The sequence below is a fragment of the Natrix helvetica genome (assembly GCF_964273705.1).
Source record: "Natrix helvetica genome assembly, chromosome: 4".
NCBI lineage: Eukaryota > Metazoa > Chordata > Lepidosauria > Squamata > Natricidae > Natrix > Natrix helvetica.
In genome coordinates, this window is record NC_138550.1 from 32,669,061 (window position 1) to 32,687,168 (window position 18,108).

Sequence of the window (18,108 nt, forward strand, 5' to 3'; positions counted from 1 at the left end):
AGGGGAGAGGACTACAGAAAGTTGCTATTTGTTTCCCTTTTTCAGTGCATTGCTTAACATCTCTATATTATTCTTTAGTGAGACTACTAGCATCAAAAATTTACACCATTACTGCTGCAATATAATTTTTTTCTCCATTGGTGACAATCACAATAACGGATGGATTATCTGACAAATTATCAATAAGGTTAGACTCCAAGGCAAAATTATTGTTCGTTTTACATATTCATGATTTATTATGTCATATTGAAGGAAAGTAAGAACACAGGGTCGCTAAGCCATGCTTAGCTTTAGTATACTTTAATATTCTATTCCGCCGAATGGATTTTTCCTCTGGAGTCCCTTCATATTTTTATCTGATTTTACCTTCAATTTTATCTGAAAATTGAAGCAGAGTCAAAGGAAAATAGATAAAATGTGTGCAGTACTTTATATTTACTGACAAAGAAATAAAGGGTGACTAGTATAGAACTATTTCAAGCTTTTTAGCTATCATCAGCTAGCTGTACCCTTCTGGGATGCAAATTGAAATGTTTCTGTCGGTAAACTTTAATTCAACACAAAAATAGTTTACCGCAAAAGCGACTGCCTGTGAAGGCTTCTAGATTGGGGCTGAAAGGTGAAAGCGGAAGCAGTATGCTCCGTCCCATAATTGGATAGATCAGGCTGCCCTGATAGACCGGTCCTACCGGAAAAACTCTCAGTACTTTCAATATTCAAATGCAACTGTGTAGCTGAAATCCCCTTGAGTCCCTTCAACTCCCATCAATGATATTGGTGTGAGTTTTCCTCTTGATGTAAACAATAGTTCTAGTTTAATTATATATTCAGGACGTGTATGGGAGAAACAAGTATGGTGATTTTCCATACTTAGTGTAACCTACCTTCACATATTGTATAAATTCTTATCAATAGCTATTTGAATATTGTAGAACTAGAAGATTAGCTACAATTAAGCAAGTGTTCTCCAGAGGATATTAAATTCAATTCTACTCTAGCCAGCAGGGTAAAATGATGGACAAACCAGGGAATGGAATACCATACTGGAATTAAGGCATGGGTTGGCAGTAATGTAAGGCCTTCCCCATCACTGACTCTTCACCTCAACTAGGCTTGTTGAGAATATCCAGTAAGCAAAATAATATTGATCATCTTAACTCACTTAAAAGTTCGTGAGTTAAGATTTTCTTCTCCATGGACAGCCAAGGAAGCAAGTCAACTAAAGCTTAAAGATCAACCTGACTCTTACAACAATTTTTTTCTTCCATTCCTTTGTGTCCAATTCTCAGAGACTGACTGGATATGTTCCTTGGCAGTTTTTCAAAAGTGGTTTACCATTGCTTCCTTCCTAGCATGGACAGAAAGTGACCAGCTTAAGGTCACCCAGCTGGAACTAGAATTCATGTCTCCCAGTTTCTAGCCTGATACTTTAACCATTACACCAAACTGGTTCTCTATTACAGGAATCACATGCCAACAAATCTGAAGAAAATCAACTTGAAGAAAATATTTTTTAAGTTTAAAAAAACCCTTTCTTATTGTAATATCTAAAATGAAAGTGAAATGCTAAATACAACTTTTTTATTTTTTGACTAACACAAACCCATTACATGTTTCTGACTAAACAATATAAGCCTTTTTCATGCTGACAAGAGTACAACTTTAGTAAATAGTTCTGCACAAGTGCTATTGAAATGAAGGGATATACAATATAGCTTCCATTAACTTCAAAGTTGTAAATATTGATGGTATATTGTACCTTTTGAAGGTATGAATTTGATTAATTTCACAAAGAAATGTTTACAAGAACAAATCCCACACAGGAGATTTCGCTACTGTTAAATGTCAAGTAGAACATGCATGATACAGGGATAAGGATCCAGTTTTCTCTCCCTCTCTGGTCTGTTATATGCAACTATTATTGTAGGATGAATAAATAGAATAAATTTAGCTTCTTGAAAAATTTTAAAATACGACTAATTTTATATTTGTTAAAGTGTTGTTTGCTCTTGTTTTTGAAATCTTTTTGCTTGTTTCTTCTTCTATTTTATCCCAATCACTTTTGTAGTCTAATTATCAGTTCTGTTTTGTTATATGACTACAAGCATGACTAGCTATGCAGTATAAACAGTTAAAAGCTCTCTCAAGATATAGAATTGATGTATTTTTCTTAATAAATTCTGGAATCAACATATGTATTTGGAAAACAATACTCTTTTTCAAATCAAACCAAATCCCTGCCTGCCTGAATTCTTACCTATGCATCTATGTTAAAGTAGTGAACATCCAATGTTGTTTCAGGTAAGGCTTAATAAGGTTTAAAAACCTAGAAGCTAACCTTCATCTTTACTCTTTAACACACTGCATAAGGCCCAATGCAATTTGTTACTAATTCAATGGACACTGAATTAAACTGCCTTATATTAGTACTTCTGAAAGGGTTAGTTATTTGGCTTTTTCAAGTAAGAAAATTGAAACACAGAATAAAAAAGGATGAAACAAGCAGTCTTATTGATTTTCAAACTCTCCTCTCTTGAAGTAATAGATAAGAAAAATCATATCAGAGAAATGCATATATTTATACTGTATCAGACTGATAATTTTTATGAGTCTATAATATATAAAAACAAAACTAAAATTTATTATTCTGTTATTACCAAAATCTCAAATATTCTTTTCCTGTGCCAAATATAACAGGATGGATATACCAAAATGTAAGAACTGAAAATGAGTTTTAGAAATAAACTGATGAAACAACTTCTCTACAACAGTTCAGTTTATCTTCTATAAGAAATATATGAATGGTGCAGTTTGATAACTATTTTATAAATATATGTGCAATCGTTTTTATCAAAAATACTGATAACTTAAAAGTATGAATGTCTGTCATAGTTGCAATAGCCCAATACTAGTATTTTATATTGTTACAAATATTATAAGAATTTACTTTTTGTTAACAATGTAATCAATATAAACTTGCAATGTTTTTAAAAGGAGGTAACTTCAGGTTGACAAGGAACATTAACAATTTAAATCTGTGATACCATATTAACATCTAATTTATGACAGAATGGTAGGAATCAGGCAAAAATGGATCCTATTGTTATATGTACTTAGTCAACTTATTATTTGTTTGTTTTACAATTAGTGAAAGATTTAGCTTTGTTTAGAAGGTAACAAAGCTCATATCTGATAAGACAGGTAGCAAGCAAATGAGGATTATTAAGAATACCATTCAATATACATTAAATGTAATGAACTGAAATTTCAAGCATCAATGATCCTCAACAAAGTAATCAAATTTAACCTAGAGAAGAAACATAATTAATTATTCTCTTTCACACTATATGAAACACAAGTCCTTTTATAACAAAAGACTATGTTAAAACAACATCCTTAAAAGTTACTGCGCTTATGAAGGACTCTTGTGTTGTTTTGATTTTTGAACATCTGTGCAATTTCTTGAAATGTTGCACACTTTAATATAACTGATCCTGATTTGGGGACTTATTCTCCAATATCAGAAACAGCAGTTTCCTATTACATCAGAGCATTTTCAAAACAGAGACACAATGAAGGTACAGGAAAAACTTCCAAGTTAACTTCACCCACCCAAGGCTACAGATATTTTAGCCAGACCTCCTTATCCAGCACCTTCAATGCTAAGGGCCAAGAAGATAAGAACAGGATCTATATCAATTCATCAGATTATGCTGGTCTCATTAAGTGCCTTCTGGTGCAGCTGCGGATTCATGGCATGAGTTCTCAGGAAATTCCAGCTTCTCACAAATATGTTCTTTGACAGGCAAATACTGGGCAATCTCATTAGGATCCGTGAACAGTGTTGGAGGAATGTGCTTGAAATAGGAGAGAGAGATCAGTATTTAGAGAGCAACAAAAGAGAAAGTATATCTAAATATAAATGTAGGTTAATGTTACATTATCATGTTTGGCAAATATTCTTTTAACTACAGATTTTTGTTTTCCAATGTTTCCTCTTCTACTCTGAAAACCGGACAGCTAAAGAAAAGTGAAATGAAATTGCTTACTTATTTATATGGTCTCCCAATTTGCTGAATGAACTCGGAATGAAATTGTGCTACATAACAAATTATTACACTAGGGACGGTGGCGTGCTGGAATTTCGTGAGGTGATTGAGAGCAGAAATGAGCCTCCATGCCTAGCATGCACTGTTCCACAGCCAGTAGACCGAAGGACCAGTGATGGCAATAGACATTTAGTATTAACGGCATAATAGCAATGTACACCACTGACTAGAAACAGAATCATACGAATTGTAAGAATTTGTTTACCAAATCTTTTCCCATGTTATATAATTTTAGAGGTTCAGATGTGTGTCTGAGATTAAATAATGGAATAAATAATTACAACAGGAAATAAGGTTTAATCTTTTGAATAAATACTAGTCCTGCATGCACAAAGACACTTGAATGGTCAGAAGAATGAAGAACTACTACCAGTGTTTCCCCAAAAATAAGACCCAGTCTTATATTTTTTTACTCCAAAATAAGCACTAAGGTTTATTTTGGGGGGATGTCTTATTTTTCCCCATGTACAGGAGCCCCACTTCTGTTTGCTCGCAGCCACAACAGGGCAGGAGGACACATGGCGTTACTATACAAAAGCAAACAAACTAAAAGAGGAAATGGTCAAATTGTTCAAGTCATACAAATGGACCCACTGAGTAATCTCAATAGAATATAACTAGAAGTTTTAAGATATCAGGTAGAATATATATTTGTATTTTTCTAAAATATTAATACCTTTAGATTTGATATTTTGCTTTCCCTAGAGGTATATTCCCGCAATATGAATGATTTGTTGGCCTATTAAAAAGAAAGCAGATAAAATGTATTTTCATAAGTGAAACAGATATTGTTTCAAATAAAATGAAATTTCTGTAGTACAAAAGTAATCTATTGCAACACTAACAAAGAATCCTATTGTGATACCCAATAGAGATGCTGTAAATCTAGTATTATTTACAGATACTAATAAGCCAACTATATTCATGCTGGAAATAACATACATGGACCCACATGCCATCTTAAATCTGGTAAGATCCATACAGGATGTACTTGTATATAGTATATATCTATATGCTGAATATTTGTATTTTAAAATATACTGTTCTACACAGTACAGATGGAATGTACACAGTATTACAATAATTGCACTACAGACAGTATATAAATTAAAAAACTAATAGCTGCAGATCTCATTCCTAATATTTTTAGGCCTGCTCAACAAAAGCCAGGTACAGAGAACAAGGCAGAGATATCTTTGGGATTTATAGAAGTCTATTCAACTAGTTGTACAAAAAAATGGCTAACAAAGCTGCAACTATTATATTTCTAAAATTAGAGACAATAGCGTACATACATTAGCAAATAAAATGTCAATGCTAAACATCAAGGTATACCCTATTTTTAATGACTTTTTCAACCAAATGTTCACATTAAGATTTTCTTACCTCATGATAAACTCTTGTATCGTTCATCCTAATAAGAACTCCATCAACTCGCAAGAAAAATCTCAACAGCACGAAAAAACTGGAAGGCATTACTCTCTGTCAAACATAGCAAGAATAATTTGCACTTGCACATATTTAAAACAGATTACTCTAACAGGTAATTAAAAACATGGTAAATGTCTTAAAAGCCTTCATTAGTCAATAGTATTACCTTTCCAATAACTTTTAGGAAGATAATCTTAATAGATCTTAATTTCCTGCAGGCATAAATACATGATCAAGAAAGTTTATCACTTTTGTATTTTTATAAGTCTGGGAAAATGTCAGCAATGAAGACATTACTTTTAGTATACAGGTAGCATGTGTATGATATAATTTTTTGTATAGAAAGTGTTTCCTGCATCATTTTAAAATCAATATTTTGCATGTTGGCAATGACTTGTTTATATCCTCATTATATCATTTAATTAATTATTTAATTATATAATTCCAAGTAAATAAAAGTTATTTGAAATTTAAACCCAAAAGAAACAAATTTAAGGAATATTACTTTGTGATCTCTCAGTTCTGTATTTTTCTGCATTTTATACAATTACGGAAGAAGCATGTAAAAGATTACTGGACTCACAATTTTGACACTCAGACTTGAAACCCCATGATCATGAAGTTCATCTTCAAACAAAATCACTTCTTCAAAAAAAATTATCTGTTCTTTGGCTTTTAACTTTTCTGTATCTATATGTTCTGTTGTGGAAGAAACCTAGAACAATACAGTAGAAATTAAATGTTTTTTCTTATATAATTGATCCCCCAACTGTTCAACAAATTCATTCTTGCAAATAGTTGAACATCACAATCATACTTTTAACTTTAGGGTTTCACCGAGCAGAGTTCCTTTATAGTCTGTTGTGTAAGTCCAATCATATGGTTTAACAACTTCCTTTGTGTGTTCAGGCTCAGACCTACAGGAAAAGACAAATATAGCATATCAGACACAGGACAAAGTATTGCTACACATCTATTTTACAAAATACATAAATGATGATTCTATAAATCAATATGCATCTGTAAACTGATAGATTTAATGTGCTAAGAGAGAAAATGTGGTAAAGACATTACAGTATTTTTTAATACTATTAAAAAAATTCTTTGCTATAGATGTTAGCTACAGAAGCAATGTAGCCCTCTTCACTTCTTCCTGCTTTTATGCTTATACTTATAATCATGTGCATTGTGACCTTGAAGTCAATTCAGTTTCAATCACTCAGAAATAACACATATAGGATCATATGGTAGCTGTTCAAAGATGAAGCAAAATATTGGATATTTCATCAGGATTCTTCATCAGACAATCTGATATATTTATACAATTATTTTTATACAAGACCACACATGCTTCAGCATTAACAGATTAACCATAATTTCAAAAAAAGATTAAAGATTAATTTATAAAAGTACAAGTACCATTCATAGAATACATAGAAAACATATCAAATGAACAACATAAATACAGATAATTGCTTTAATGAATTTCAGATAAGTATAAGAACTGAAGCAGTTTGGAGAATCAGATCTGAAGCATTACACAGCTTCCAAAATCATTCCTTAGTGCCCATCAAGCCATACTATTTAAAAAACCCACAAATAAATATGCAATTACCTGCTTTCTTGCCACTCTTCTGCACAAGCAACTTTAAGCATTCCTTGGGAGTTATTTACACATTTTAAAGCATCAGTTGCATTGAACTCTATGCCAAAGAGCAGTTCATGCTGAATTCTTAGGATATTGTCACCAAACATCATTTCTGGAACACATGGCATGTGCAGTTCTTCAGCTAACCTACACAGACACAAGATTAGATTATTTTGGAGCTGATTTTATTTTAATAATTTAAAATAAAGATGTATATTTTACCATAGAATATTTTAGTACCATGTTTCCCCGAAAATAAGACATGGTCTTATTTTCTCCCCCCCCCCATTTTGCTTGAGCCTTATTATGGGGGGGGCTTATTGGTTTGAGGTTGCCAGGTGGCTGCTCTCTTGCGAGTGGCAAACGGCTGTGTTGCATTGTCGCAGCAGCGCAACAAAGCCGCCATGAGGTGACCACGCTCATGAGCAGCTGCCCGGCAACACCTCTTTCCAGCAAGGCAGAGCGCCACTCACCGATCCAGTAATATACCAAAGGCGCTAAGCCGCATGGCGCTCTGCCCGGTTGGAAAGAGAAGTTGCGCGAGCACTTGTTCTGCCTCCAGCTCGCATGCCTCCCTGCCTCACCATGCCCAACTCTCCCTGCAGGGCTGGGCCAGGGCACCGCCCCTGCCCCCGCCATGCTCCGAACATAACCAGCTTCCAAACTCCGGAGATCCGCTGCCGAGTCTTCCGGCAGCAGCCGCTCTGGGACTACGCTCTATGGTTATGGGCTGGTTGCGGGAAGACTCTGAGACAGCCCACAACCATAGAGCGTAGTCCCAGAGCGGCCACTGCCAGAAGACTCGGCAGCGGATCTCTGGAGTTTGGAAGCCGGTTATGCTCGGAGCATGGTGGCAGCGGGGCAGCGGCGGCAGTGGGGTGGCTGTGGCACCTTACCCCAGCCCTGCAGGGAGAGTTGGGCATGGTGGGGCAGGGAGGCACGCGAGCTGGAGGCAGAACAAGTGCTCGCACAACCTTTCTTTCCAGCAAGGCAGAGTGCCATGCGGCTTAGCGCCTTTGGGATATTACTGGGTCGGTGAGTGTCGGTCTGCCCAGCTGGAAGGGGGGGTTGTCCAGGGGGCTTATTATTGGGGGAGGGCGTATATTTTTGCCCACAGGAAAAATATTACATGGCCTTATTATCAGGACATATCGTAATTTCGGGGAAACGCAGTATACATTTATTACATATTTGAAATTAGCAGATGGACGGCTTCCCTCTTTTCTCCCCAAATCCTAGACAGCTATGAGTCACTTTTAGGGATGATGGAAGGTAAGAATTCTGTGTATTTAGTACACAATACTAATAACATATATGAAATCAAAACAGCAATCTAATAAGGTTTGTCAAATACAAGTCAATAACAGCTTAAGAGGAAATAGACACAAAAACATATATACAAAGTTATTCATATATTTGGAGCACTCCTTAGAAAGAGCATTGTTACAGAGTGAAAAGTACAGTATATTGAAAATATTTTAATATGGGAATATCAGTAAGAGAAGCTGTGATTTTATAGAATTATCTAACAAAACAGTTTAATTTTAAAAGTCTGAAAAGTATTCTACAAAGGAACCATACTATATACTTCACTGCTAACTTTGTAGATAAGAAGCTGGGGGGGGGGATGGGGGATCAATATCTTGGTAGTAGACTGCACTCGGCATGTCTCAACTTTCCATTTGCTGCATATTATTACAAATCTTTGGCAGAATTACAATGGGGGGAGGGGAATTGTCATGCATTTGTAACAGGGATTCTTCAGCATCACACTTCTTTTTTGTGTAATCTTAAAGTACACACTTCCCCTAAAAATCAAAGACCAAAATATACACAGATGAATAATGGGGCGGGGAGCAATGACATCTTGAGAGAGAGAGATTTATAAAACTAAAAGGTTCTTCACAGCTCCCCTGCACTCTGCCTATACCTCCCTAAGGGTAGTACACCTCATATTTGGGAAGCTGCTGCTTTAACAACCCAAACTATTCCTGCAACTATGACTACAAATCTGGACTGCATAATTCCAAACTTCAGCACCTTTAACTGACAACAGAGAGCCAGAAAATGTGATTCTCTGTTGCCATTTAAGAGTTGCCCATATTTTTGAAGCCCAGATATGGAAGGCACCCGATACTCTCTGATGTGTTGATCTACAACATCTACATTATATGTCTCAGGGCCATTAAGCACCAAAGACTGAGCCAAACCACTACAGGTAATCCTCAACGTACGACCACAACGGAGCTCAAAATGTATGTTGCTAAGTGAGAAACTTGTTTTGCTCCATTGTACAACTTTTCTTGCAGAGTTGTTAGGTGAGACCCCCGCAGTTGTTAAGTGAATCCGGTTTCCTCATTGCCTTTGCTTGTCAGAAGGTTGCAAAAGGGGACAACCCCATGACCCAGGGACACTGCAACTGTCATAAATGTGAATCAGTAACCCAAGCATCTGAAATGTTGATGACGTGTCCCTGGGGAGGCTCCAACGGTCGTAAGGGTGAAAACAACGGCCTTAAGTCACTTTTTTTTCAGTGCCCTGTTGCAACTTTGGACGGCCACGAAGAGAACGGTTGTAAATCGAGGACTATCTGTACCCAGGCTAAAAGCAGCGAGCGGCTTTCTTGTGATGCCAGCCGAGCGCAAGGCAAGCGCCCACCGCCCACCCTTTTCTCTTACAGGGGTCGCCACCTCCCCCTCCCCACCCCCAATAGTCACGCCCAATCGCACCTCTCGGAATCGGCCGACTTGATGATGTGGGTCCGAGCGGCCGTTAGCTTCCACGGCCCGAAGGCAAAGTCGCGGCGGCTGCTTTTGAAGACGGGCATCATAATGGCGGCGTCAATCCCAAGGCGGCCAGCATAGAGACGGGAAAGCTTCCTTCGGCAAATGACAAGAATAAAGCCCCGGATAGGAACCTCGCAAACAAACGACCTCAAGCGCCTCTTCCACACGCAGCAGCAGCAGCGCCGCCCCAGTCAAGCATGCCGCTTCCGCTGCCGGGTTTTCGGGCCTCCGTATGAAATGAAAAGGCTTCAGAAACTCGCTTTCCGGTTCCTGGTCTCCGTAGGGGCTGCTTTTCAGGAGCGGAACACGTGTTTAAAAGTTAAAAGAATTCGTCAGTTTTCCCCCCTATTGTACTTGTTGCAGGGCATTGAAATAATTAAGGCCCCTCCGCAGGAAAAACTTTGCAAGCATCTAGGCAGCGAAAGGGCAATTAGGTTATTTCTCCAGCACGTTTTCTTTCAGATATTGTAAGAGGAAAGCGTTGCTGGTCTGTGGTCATCAAAACCCAGAGAGAAAGAAAAATTAAACATTTAAAAAAGGGGGAAACTTCAGAAATGATAGGGAACCAAACCCTGCGTTACCTAGTGCTGAAATCAAGAGTGCAATCTATATGCATCCCTACCGTTAAAATGAGCTTTAATGATACCTTCTGTAGATAATAAGTCATATAAGGGTTTGAAAAGGTTTGGGGTGTTTTGTTTTGTTTTCTTAAGAGAATGGAAAAATTGGTTTCTCTGTTTTTTAAAAAGTGGACAAATAATCTTCTCAACTTTCTTGCACCATTCATGACTTAGAAACAATGCTACAATAGCAGGAATTCAATCGGGATAGTCCTGTTCTGTTGGAAGAAATGTCCTTCTGGGTTCAGTTCCAAGCGTGGGAAAAGACACTTGAAACATGGAGGCTGCTTGGAAAGATTATTTTAATGATGCATAGGACCACATGGTTTGAGGTCCTGGGGGAAAAGGCTCACAGGCTTCAAGATGTTGAGTGAAGAAGAAAAAGAAAAAGAAGGGGTTTGCTGAGAGTTCCTGAGTTTTTTACACTCTGTTCAGCCCCCACCTCTCTGTTTCCTGTTCCTGTGTAAGAAATGTATTCTGGTTGGTTGTCAAACCCCCATGGGGCCATGTGTTTTGAGTCCAAGTTTGGTGCCCTGTGGTGAGATGGGTAAAGGGCTAATACTATCATGCCTTAATCCCATCACCCTGGAGCCGAAGGGGGATCTTTGTTATGTAGAATAGACTAGCTCAGGCATGTAAATGGCCCATTGACAAAGGTGAGGGCTATTAAGAGTGAGTCTGTTTCCTGCCTAAAAACATATTTCTCCATTTCTTATCCAGGGAAATATAATATTCTGCTTTTTCAATATTTCCTAGGATGTTTCATTATTCTAGAAGACAGGTGGATGCTAACTTCCTACAGTTCCATGTAAATAATTGGAAAAATTGCACATATTTTATTTTTCCCCTTTATGAAGAGTGGACTAGTCCCTTTTTTATCTTTCATTTTAGTTAAACATTAACATTAACTAAATTGAACACTAACATTAAATTGATTACTAAATTGAAACATTAGATTGTTTACTAAATTACAATTTAAAGTAGGGAACAGTAAAGATATGTAATCAATTGGTGGCTTAAGAAGTATAATGTCTGTTTAAGACAGAAAAAACACCGAGAATACACTTTACAATATACAAGTCCAGTTACTGAGAACCTCTGGATTTTGCTAGGTTAGAATACTTAGGTTATATTACTTAATATTAACAATGTTACTAGGAATTGGTACTAGGAATTGTTCAGCAGCATCTGGAAATCCTCTTGTTCTTTGCACTAGGATCATATCTTTATATCAGTTATTTTTTAATACAAATACTTTTAAAGTTGACTCTTATTGTTCCAGAGAGAATATAGTAGATCACTGAGCAATTGCTGCTTTTCCTTTTTTCAATATAACTTGTGGGCTAAGCAAACTACCTTACTTCTCTGAGCCAGTAAGAAGCAGCTTCTAAGACTAACACTACACAGTCATACAATCTTGGATTTAGTTTGCTAAATCTGTCTTTGTGCTCAATTCCAACCTTCAACTATGTTTGTTCAATACATTAAAAAAAATCATTAAGAACCATGTGAGATGGCATTTTATACTTCCCATCAATATATATATAAACCCTAAACACTGATCCCACCACCTACCTGGAAAAAACCACCAAATCCAAAATAAAAGCCTCTCCCATCAGTGAAGAGATCCAGCAAAGAATCATTCCCAGAGAGAAATCATACAGATGCCCCAAGCTCTATGGCCTCCCCAAGATACACAAAGAAGGAACACCACTCAGACCCATAGTCAGCTCCATAGGCTCACCTCTACAGAATCTTGCCAAATTCCTCGCCAAACAACTTCAACCCTACACAGAATCCATCACCTCACACATACATGCATGCATCGCAGAACACAAGGACACAGTCAGAAAAAAAGAAAAAACTTCCTCCCTTTTCCAGCACCTTAAAATAACAGAACATGAAATTGTTTTTGAAGGAACCAAATTAATCTCCAAAACAGAACACTTCAACAAGAGAATAATTATGGAAGCCATCGAAATAGAGAAACACTCCCACAACATGAATAAACGTGATGATACCTCCCGCCTACCAGACATCTGGAAACCAGCCCTAGTCAACAAACGAACCTCACCCACCACCCAGGTCATTACAATACAAAAGAACAACGGACATACAGCCAGCACAAATCAGCACCAATCTACCAATCATGATACAGCCACACATCCAATCAATCCACTTCCAATGAGCCAGCACCTCAGTCACACAGGATAATACGAAACATCTGACCAATCTACAAACATCAACTTCATCTACCAATCAGGATGCAACCACAAAACCAATCAACCCACTTACAGCAACAAAGCCAGCACTCCACACCCACCCACCAAGATTTATAGAAAGACAACAGCTCCGACCACTATATATTTGTTTTCGTATATTTTCGTAGATTTAATCTCCAAAACTGAACACTTCAACAAGAGAATAATTATGGAAGCTATCGAAATAGAGAAACACCCCTACAACATGAATAAACATGACGATACCTCCCGCCTACCAGACATCTGGAAACCAGCCCTAATCAACAAACGAACCCTACCCACCACCCAGCTCATTACAACACAAAATAACAACAGACCCACAGCCAGCACAAATCAGCACCAATCTACCAATCATGATACAGCCACACATCCAATCAATCCACTTACTGAAACAATGCCAGCACTTCACACACCCCCACCAAGATTTATAGAAAGATGGCAGCTCTGGCCATGCTTTAAGCCAAAACACCAGCCTGAAGATGGTGAATGAGACCTTGTCGAAACGTTGCCAAGACAATCTCAATCTTACACGGGAAATATATCTATGTTCTATTCCGTGATTCTAATGAATATGCAGACACAGGCTTGGCTGTCTGCCACGGCTAATGACGGAGATAAAGCCATCCCTTAGCTAGGAGCCTAGAACACTATCTTCAAGAAACCAAGATTAGACTTACGGAATGCTTTCTCAACGGCTAGTAAAGTGGACTGTTGTTTCCTGCAAAGATTCCCCTCCCGTCGCTCCACCTATAAGCTCTTTGGGAGGGGCCACAACAGTGGGCACCTATCCCTATTTCCTTCTATGACGTCTTCTCCACAGCTGCTCCCTTCTCGTCTCAGCTCTACGCACACGCATATCAGGGACAACCTCACTCTGTTCCTCCTCACTGCTCCCTGACTCAGATGCCACCTGGTGGCCAACAGGCCTCTCTAGTCCCTGCTCTGACTCCAAACACCCTCCAGAGTCTTCTTCATCCTCCAGAGCAATCCCATAATGTTCATCGCTGTCAGAGTCCACCAACAGCTCAGCCGGCCACTACTGGGCCACAACACTATCCCTCACCACAAGGCCCTTCCCCTGGGTCTGATGCTCAGGGTGTGGCTTAGCTGGGAATTGTTCATGGAAGGCCTGCACCAAAGCAGATGTGTGCACGGAGGTCGCATCCTCCCAGGTAACATCCTCCAGCTCATGGTCTTTCCATTCTACCAGGTATTGGAACTGTCCTTTCAGCCATCGGGAATCCCAGATCCTAGGAACTTTGTACTCGGCCGGCTCCTCATCGGCACGGGGTTCTGTCTGGGGATGATCGGGTTGGCAGAGGACAAGCCGACCATTCAGGAACAAGAAGAGATCGATGAAAGACCGGATGGACTCGCATCAAACCGGTAAAGTCAGGCGATAGGCAACCGGATTGATGACTGCTTCAACAGGAAACGGCCCAAGGTAACGGTGGTCTAACTTCTTGACCAGCCGGTTTGACAAAAGGTGTCTAGTGGACAGCCACACTCGATCGCCCACAGTCAACGTCAGCGTCATGCACCAAGACCTGTCTGCCACTCACTTATACTCTCTTATATGAATGTACAAAGTTTTCTGTTTCTTGAGTAAATGCACCTTCTATGTGATGATGATTATTATTATTATTATTATGTTATTATTATTACTGATTATTATTATAACTAGGTTATTATTATTAGAACTGAATTATTATTAGAATAGAACTGGGAAATGGAAATATAGTGAAAGCATTAGCAAAGGATGACTGTTACAAGTACCTAGGCATATTGGAAGCAGATAACATCTTGAATGGAAAAGTCAAAGAGTCAACGCAAAAGGAATACATTAGGAGGGTCCGCAAAATATTAAAATCAAAGCTGAATGCTGGAAACATAATTAAAGCCATTAATACATGGGCAGTTCCAGTGATATGCTACTCAGCTGGAATCATCAACTGGACTCTGGCTGAACTGGAAAACGTGGACCGGAAAACACACAAACTTTTGAATATGTACCATGCTTTACATTTACAAAATGACACCGACAGGTTGTACCTGCCAAGAAAAATAGGGGGCAGGGGCTATTGCAAATCCATCAAACTGTAGAAGAAGAAAAATGAAGTTTGAGTGATTATGTGAACCAAAGTACAGAAAAATTGCTGCAGGCTGTGAAAATTTATTTATTTATTTATTTATTTATTTGACTTATCAGTCGCCCCCTCTCTGCAAAGGGACTCGGGGCGACGTACAATCAAAACAAATATACAGATGTGGCATGGAGGAGGTGACATCAATGCTTAACAAATAAGATTCCAATAAAAAGCCACTAGGTTAAAATAAATAACAATAAATTAAAACAGTTAAAATAATTTAAAACCCCAAAATTTACATTTACCGTAATTAAAATTGCCAAGGAGGTTAGAAAGTTCTAGTTTAAGCCAGGCCGGCTAGTTGGAACAGGTGGGTCTTGAGTTTCGTGCGGAAGGAGCGGAGATCGGTCGTTATCCTGATGTCTGGGGGGAGGTCATTCCAGAGGGCTGGGCCCATCACAGAGAAGGCCCTACTCCTGGGCGCCGCCCTCTGACACTGTCTGGTGGACGGCACCCGGAGGAGTCCCTCTCTGTGAGAGCGAATTGGTCGCAGGGATGTATGGGGCAGAATGCGATCCCGCAAATAGCTAGGTCCTGTGCCATGGAGCGCTTTAAAGATGGTAACTAACACCTTGAAGCGCACCCGGTAGACCACAGGGAGCCGGTGCAGCTCGCGCAGGAGAGGTGTTATATGGGAGAACCTTGTTCTCCCCATAATTGCCCGTGCGGCCGCATTCTGGACCAGTTGCAGTCTCCGGGTGCATCTCAAGGGGAGCCCCATGTAGAGAGCATTACAGTAGTCCAGGCGGGACGTCACCAGCGCGTGAGTGACTGTGCGGAGGGCATCCCGGTCCAATAGGGGGCGCAATTGGCGCGCCAGGCGAACCTGGTGGAACGCCCCCCTTGCCATGGCTGCCACATGTTCTTCCATAGACAGCCGGGCATCTAGGAGGATGCCCAAATTGCGCGCCCGCTCCACGGGGGCCAGTTGCTCGCCCCCGATGGCCAGCGATGGAATACACTGGTTGAACCAGGGGGCCGGTAGCCACAGCCACTCCGTCTTGGAGGGGTTGAGTCTGAGTCTGTTGTCTCCCATCCAGACCCGTACGGCTTCCAAACACCGGGACATCACTTCTACGGCCTCATTGGGGTGGTTTGGGGTGGAAATGTACAGCTGTGTATCATCAGCGTACAGGTGGTATCCCACCCCAAAACCACGGATGATCTCGCCCAGCGGCTTCATATATGTGTTGAACAGGAGAGGCGAGAGGACCGACCCCTGTGGCACCCCACAAGTGAGCGGCCTCAGGGTCGACCTCTGCTCCCCTGCCAACACACATTGTGTCCGGTCGGAGAGGTAGGAGCAGAATCACCGCAACACGGTGCCTCCTACCCCCAACCCCTCCAGCCGGCGCAGTAGGATACCATGGTCAATGGTATCAAAAGCCGCTGAGAGGTCTAATAGGACCAGGATAGAGGAACAACCCCTATCTCTGGCCCTCCAGAGATCATCCACCAACGCGACCAAGGCCGTCTCTGTGCTGTTCCCGGGCCGGAAGCCGGACTGGCGCGGGTCTAGATAATCAGATTCCTCCAGATGACGTGGGAACTGCTGAGCCACCATGCTCTCTACAACCTTCGTTAAAAAAGGAAGGTTGGAGACAGGACGATAATTTGCTAGCTCCATTGGGTCCAGAGAAGGCTTCTTGAGCAAGGGCCTCACAACCGCCTCTTTCAAGGCGGCTGGCAGGAAACCCTCACTCAATGAAGCATTCACAAGTCCCAATAGCCAGCCTCGTGTAACCTCCCAGGATGCCAGTACAAGCCAGGAGGGACACGGGTCCAATAAACACGTGGTGGCTTGCAGTCGCCCATGCAACCTGTCCAAATCCTCGGTGGCAACAGAGTCAAACTCCTCCCAGCATGGTCTCTCAAGACTCGCCTCGGACGTCCCCCCTGGAACACTGAAGGGGGCCCATTCCCTCCGGATTTGAGCGATTTTATCCTGCAGGTATTCCTCTGCCCTGCCCTGCAAAGGGGGCTCCCGCTGCCTCTGTGACAAGAGGGAGCGGGTCACCCGAAAGAGGGCGGCAGGGCGGTTCTCTGCGGACGCAATAAGAGTGGCACAATATCGACGTTTGGCCACTCTTAATGCCACAAGGTAAGTCCTTAAGTAGGTTGGAGAACAGAATAAAAACAACAGAAACAAAGGCAGAATATAAGGAAAAACAGCTGGATGACAGATTAAATAGATGGAAACCCAAAGCTTTGCATGGGCAGCACTTGAAAAACATTGAAGGAAAATATGGTGACAACTTGACATGATATGGCTTAAGATGGGAACTATCAAGAAAGTAACGGAAGGTTTAATACTGGCTGCTCAAGAACAAGCACTACAAACTAATGCCATGAAAGCGAAGATACAAAAATCCACTGACAACCCAAACTGCCGACTTTGCAATAACAAAGTCGAAACTGTTTCACATTTAATATGTGAATGCAGCAAAATTGCACAAACTGATTACAAAGCTAGACATGACCAAGGTGCTAAATTAATCCACTGGTCATTATGTAAAAAATATGATTTACCTGTATCCAGAAAGTCATAGGAACATAAAGTGGAAAAAGTTATCGAAAATGAGAAAGTGAAGATATTGTGGGACTTTTGAATACAAACGGATCGTCATTTGGAGCACAACACGCCAGATATCATGGTTGTAGAGGGCCGAAGTGTACAGTTTATTGATATGGCTGTTCCTGGAGATGCCAGAGTCGAAGAAAAAGAACTAGAAAAAATAATAAAATATCGCGACCTGGCCATCAAAACTACACAACTATGGATAAAGCATGTAACAGTGATACCCATTGTCATCAGGGCACTTGGCCCCATGTCCAAGAATTTTACAAGATACATCAACAAATTGCAGCTTCCTGCAGTAACACCAGCGGAACTGCAAAAAATGTGCTACTCGGAACATCTTATATTTTAAGAAGGTACTTTGTTGATACCTAGGATGCTGGCAGCAAACCGTATCAACCATTAGCACCAGTCAGTGATATTTGTAATGCATTTTTGAATGTTCAGTTGGCTGAGTTTCATTCTTAATGAATAAAGTATATAACAATATAAAGATTTCTATCATTTAAATAGCATTACTTGAATTAA

General features: G+C 40.1%; 1 protein-coding gene across 1 annotated transcript; it reads right to left on the reverse strand.

Annotated features, from left to right (window-relative positions):
- Nucleotides 1-2,489: 2,489 nt before the first annotated feature.
- TIPRL (TOR signaling pathway regulator) lies at nucleotides 2,490-10,242 on the reverse strand. The gene is made up of 7 exons (XM_081950887.1): nucleotides 9,918-10,242; nucleotides 7,156-7,335; nucleotides 6,358-6,457; nucleotides 6,124-6,255; nucleotides 5,496-5,591; nucleotides 4,786-4,848; nucleotides 2,490-3,857 (listed from the first exon to the last, which is right to left on the reverse strand). Exons 1-7 carry the CDS (start codon nucleotides 10,016-10,018, stop codon nucleotides 3,723-3,725), a joined length of 807 nt encoding a protein of 268 aa, XP_081807013.1. The 5' UTR covers nucleotides 10,019-10,242; the 3' UTR covers nucleotides 2,490-3,722.
- Between the last annotated feature and the right edge of the window lie 7,866 nt (nucleotides 10,243-18,108).

What these genes read in the sequence shown, in the direction of transcription:
- TIPRL (XM_081950887.1), bottom strand. Translation starts at nt 10,018, where the DNA reads ATGATGCCCGTCTTCAAAAGCAGCCGCCGCGACTTTGCCTTCGGGCCG. An exon ending in CAAGTCTGAGTGTCAAAATT is followed by an intron (nt 5,592 to 6,123) that starts GTGAGTCCAGTA and finishes TATGTTTGACAG; the next exon opens with AGAGTAATGCCTTCCAGTTT. An exon ending in ATACAAGAGTTTATCATGAG is followed by an intron (nt 4,849 to 5,495) that starts GTAAGAAAATCT and finishes TCTTTTTAATAG; the next exon opens with GCCAACAAATCATTCATATT.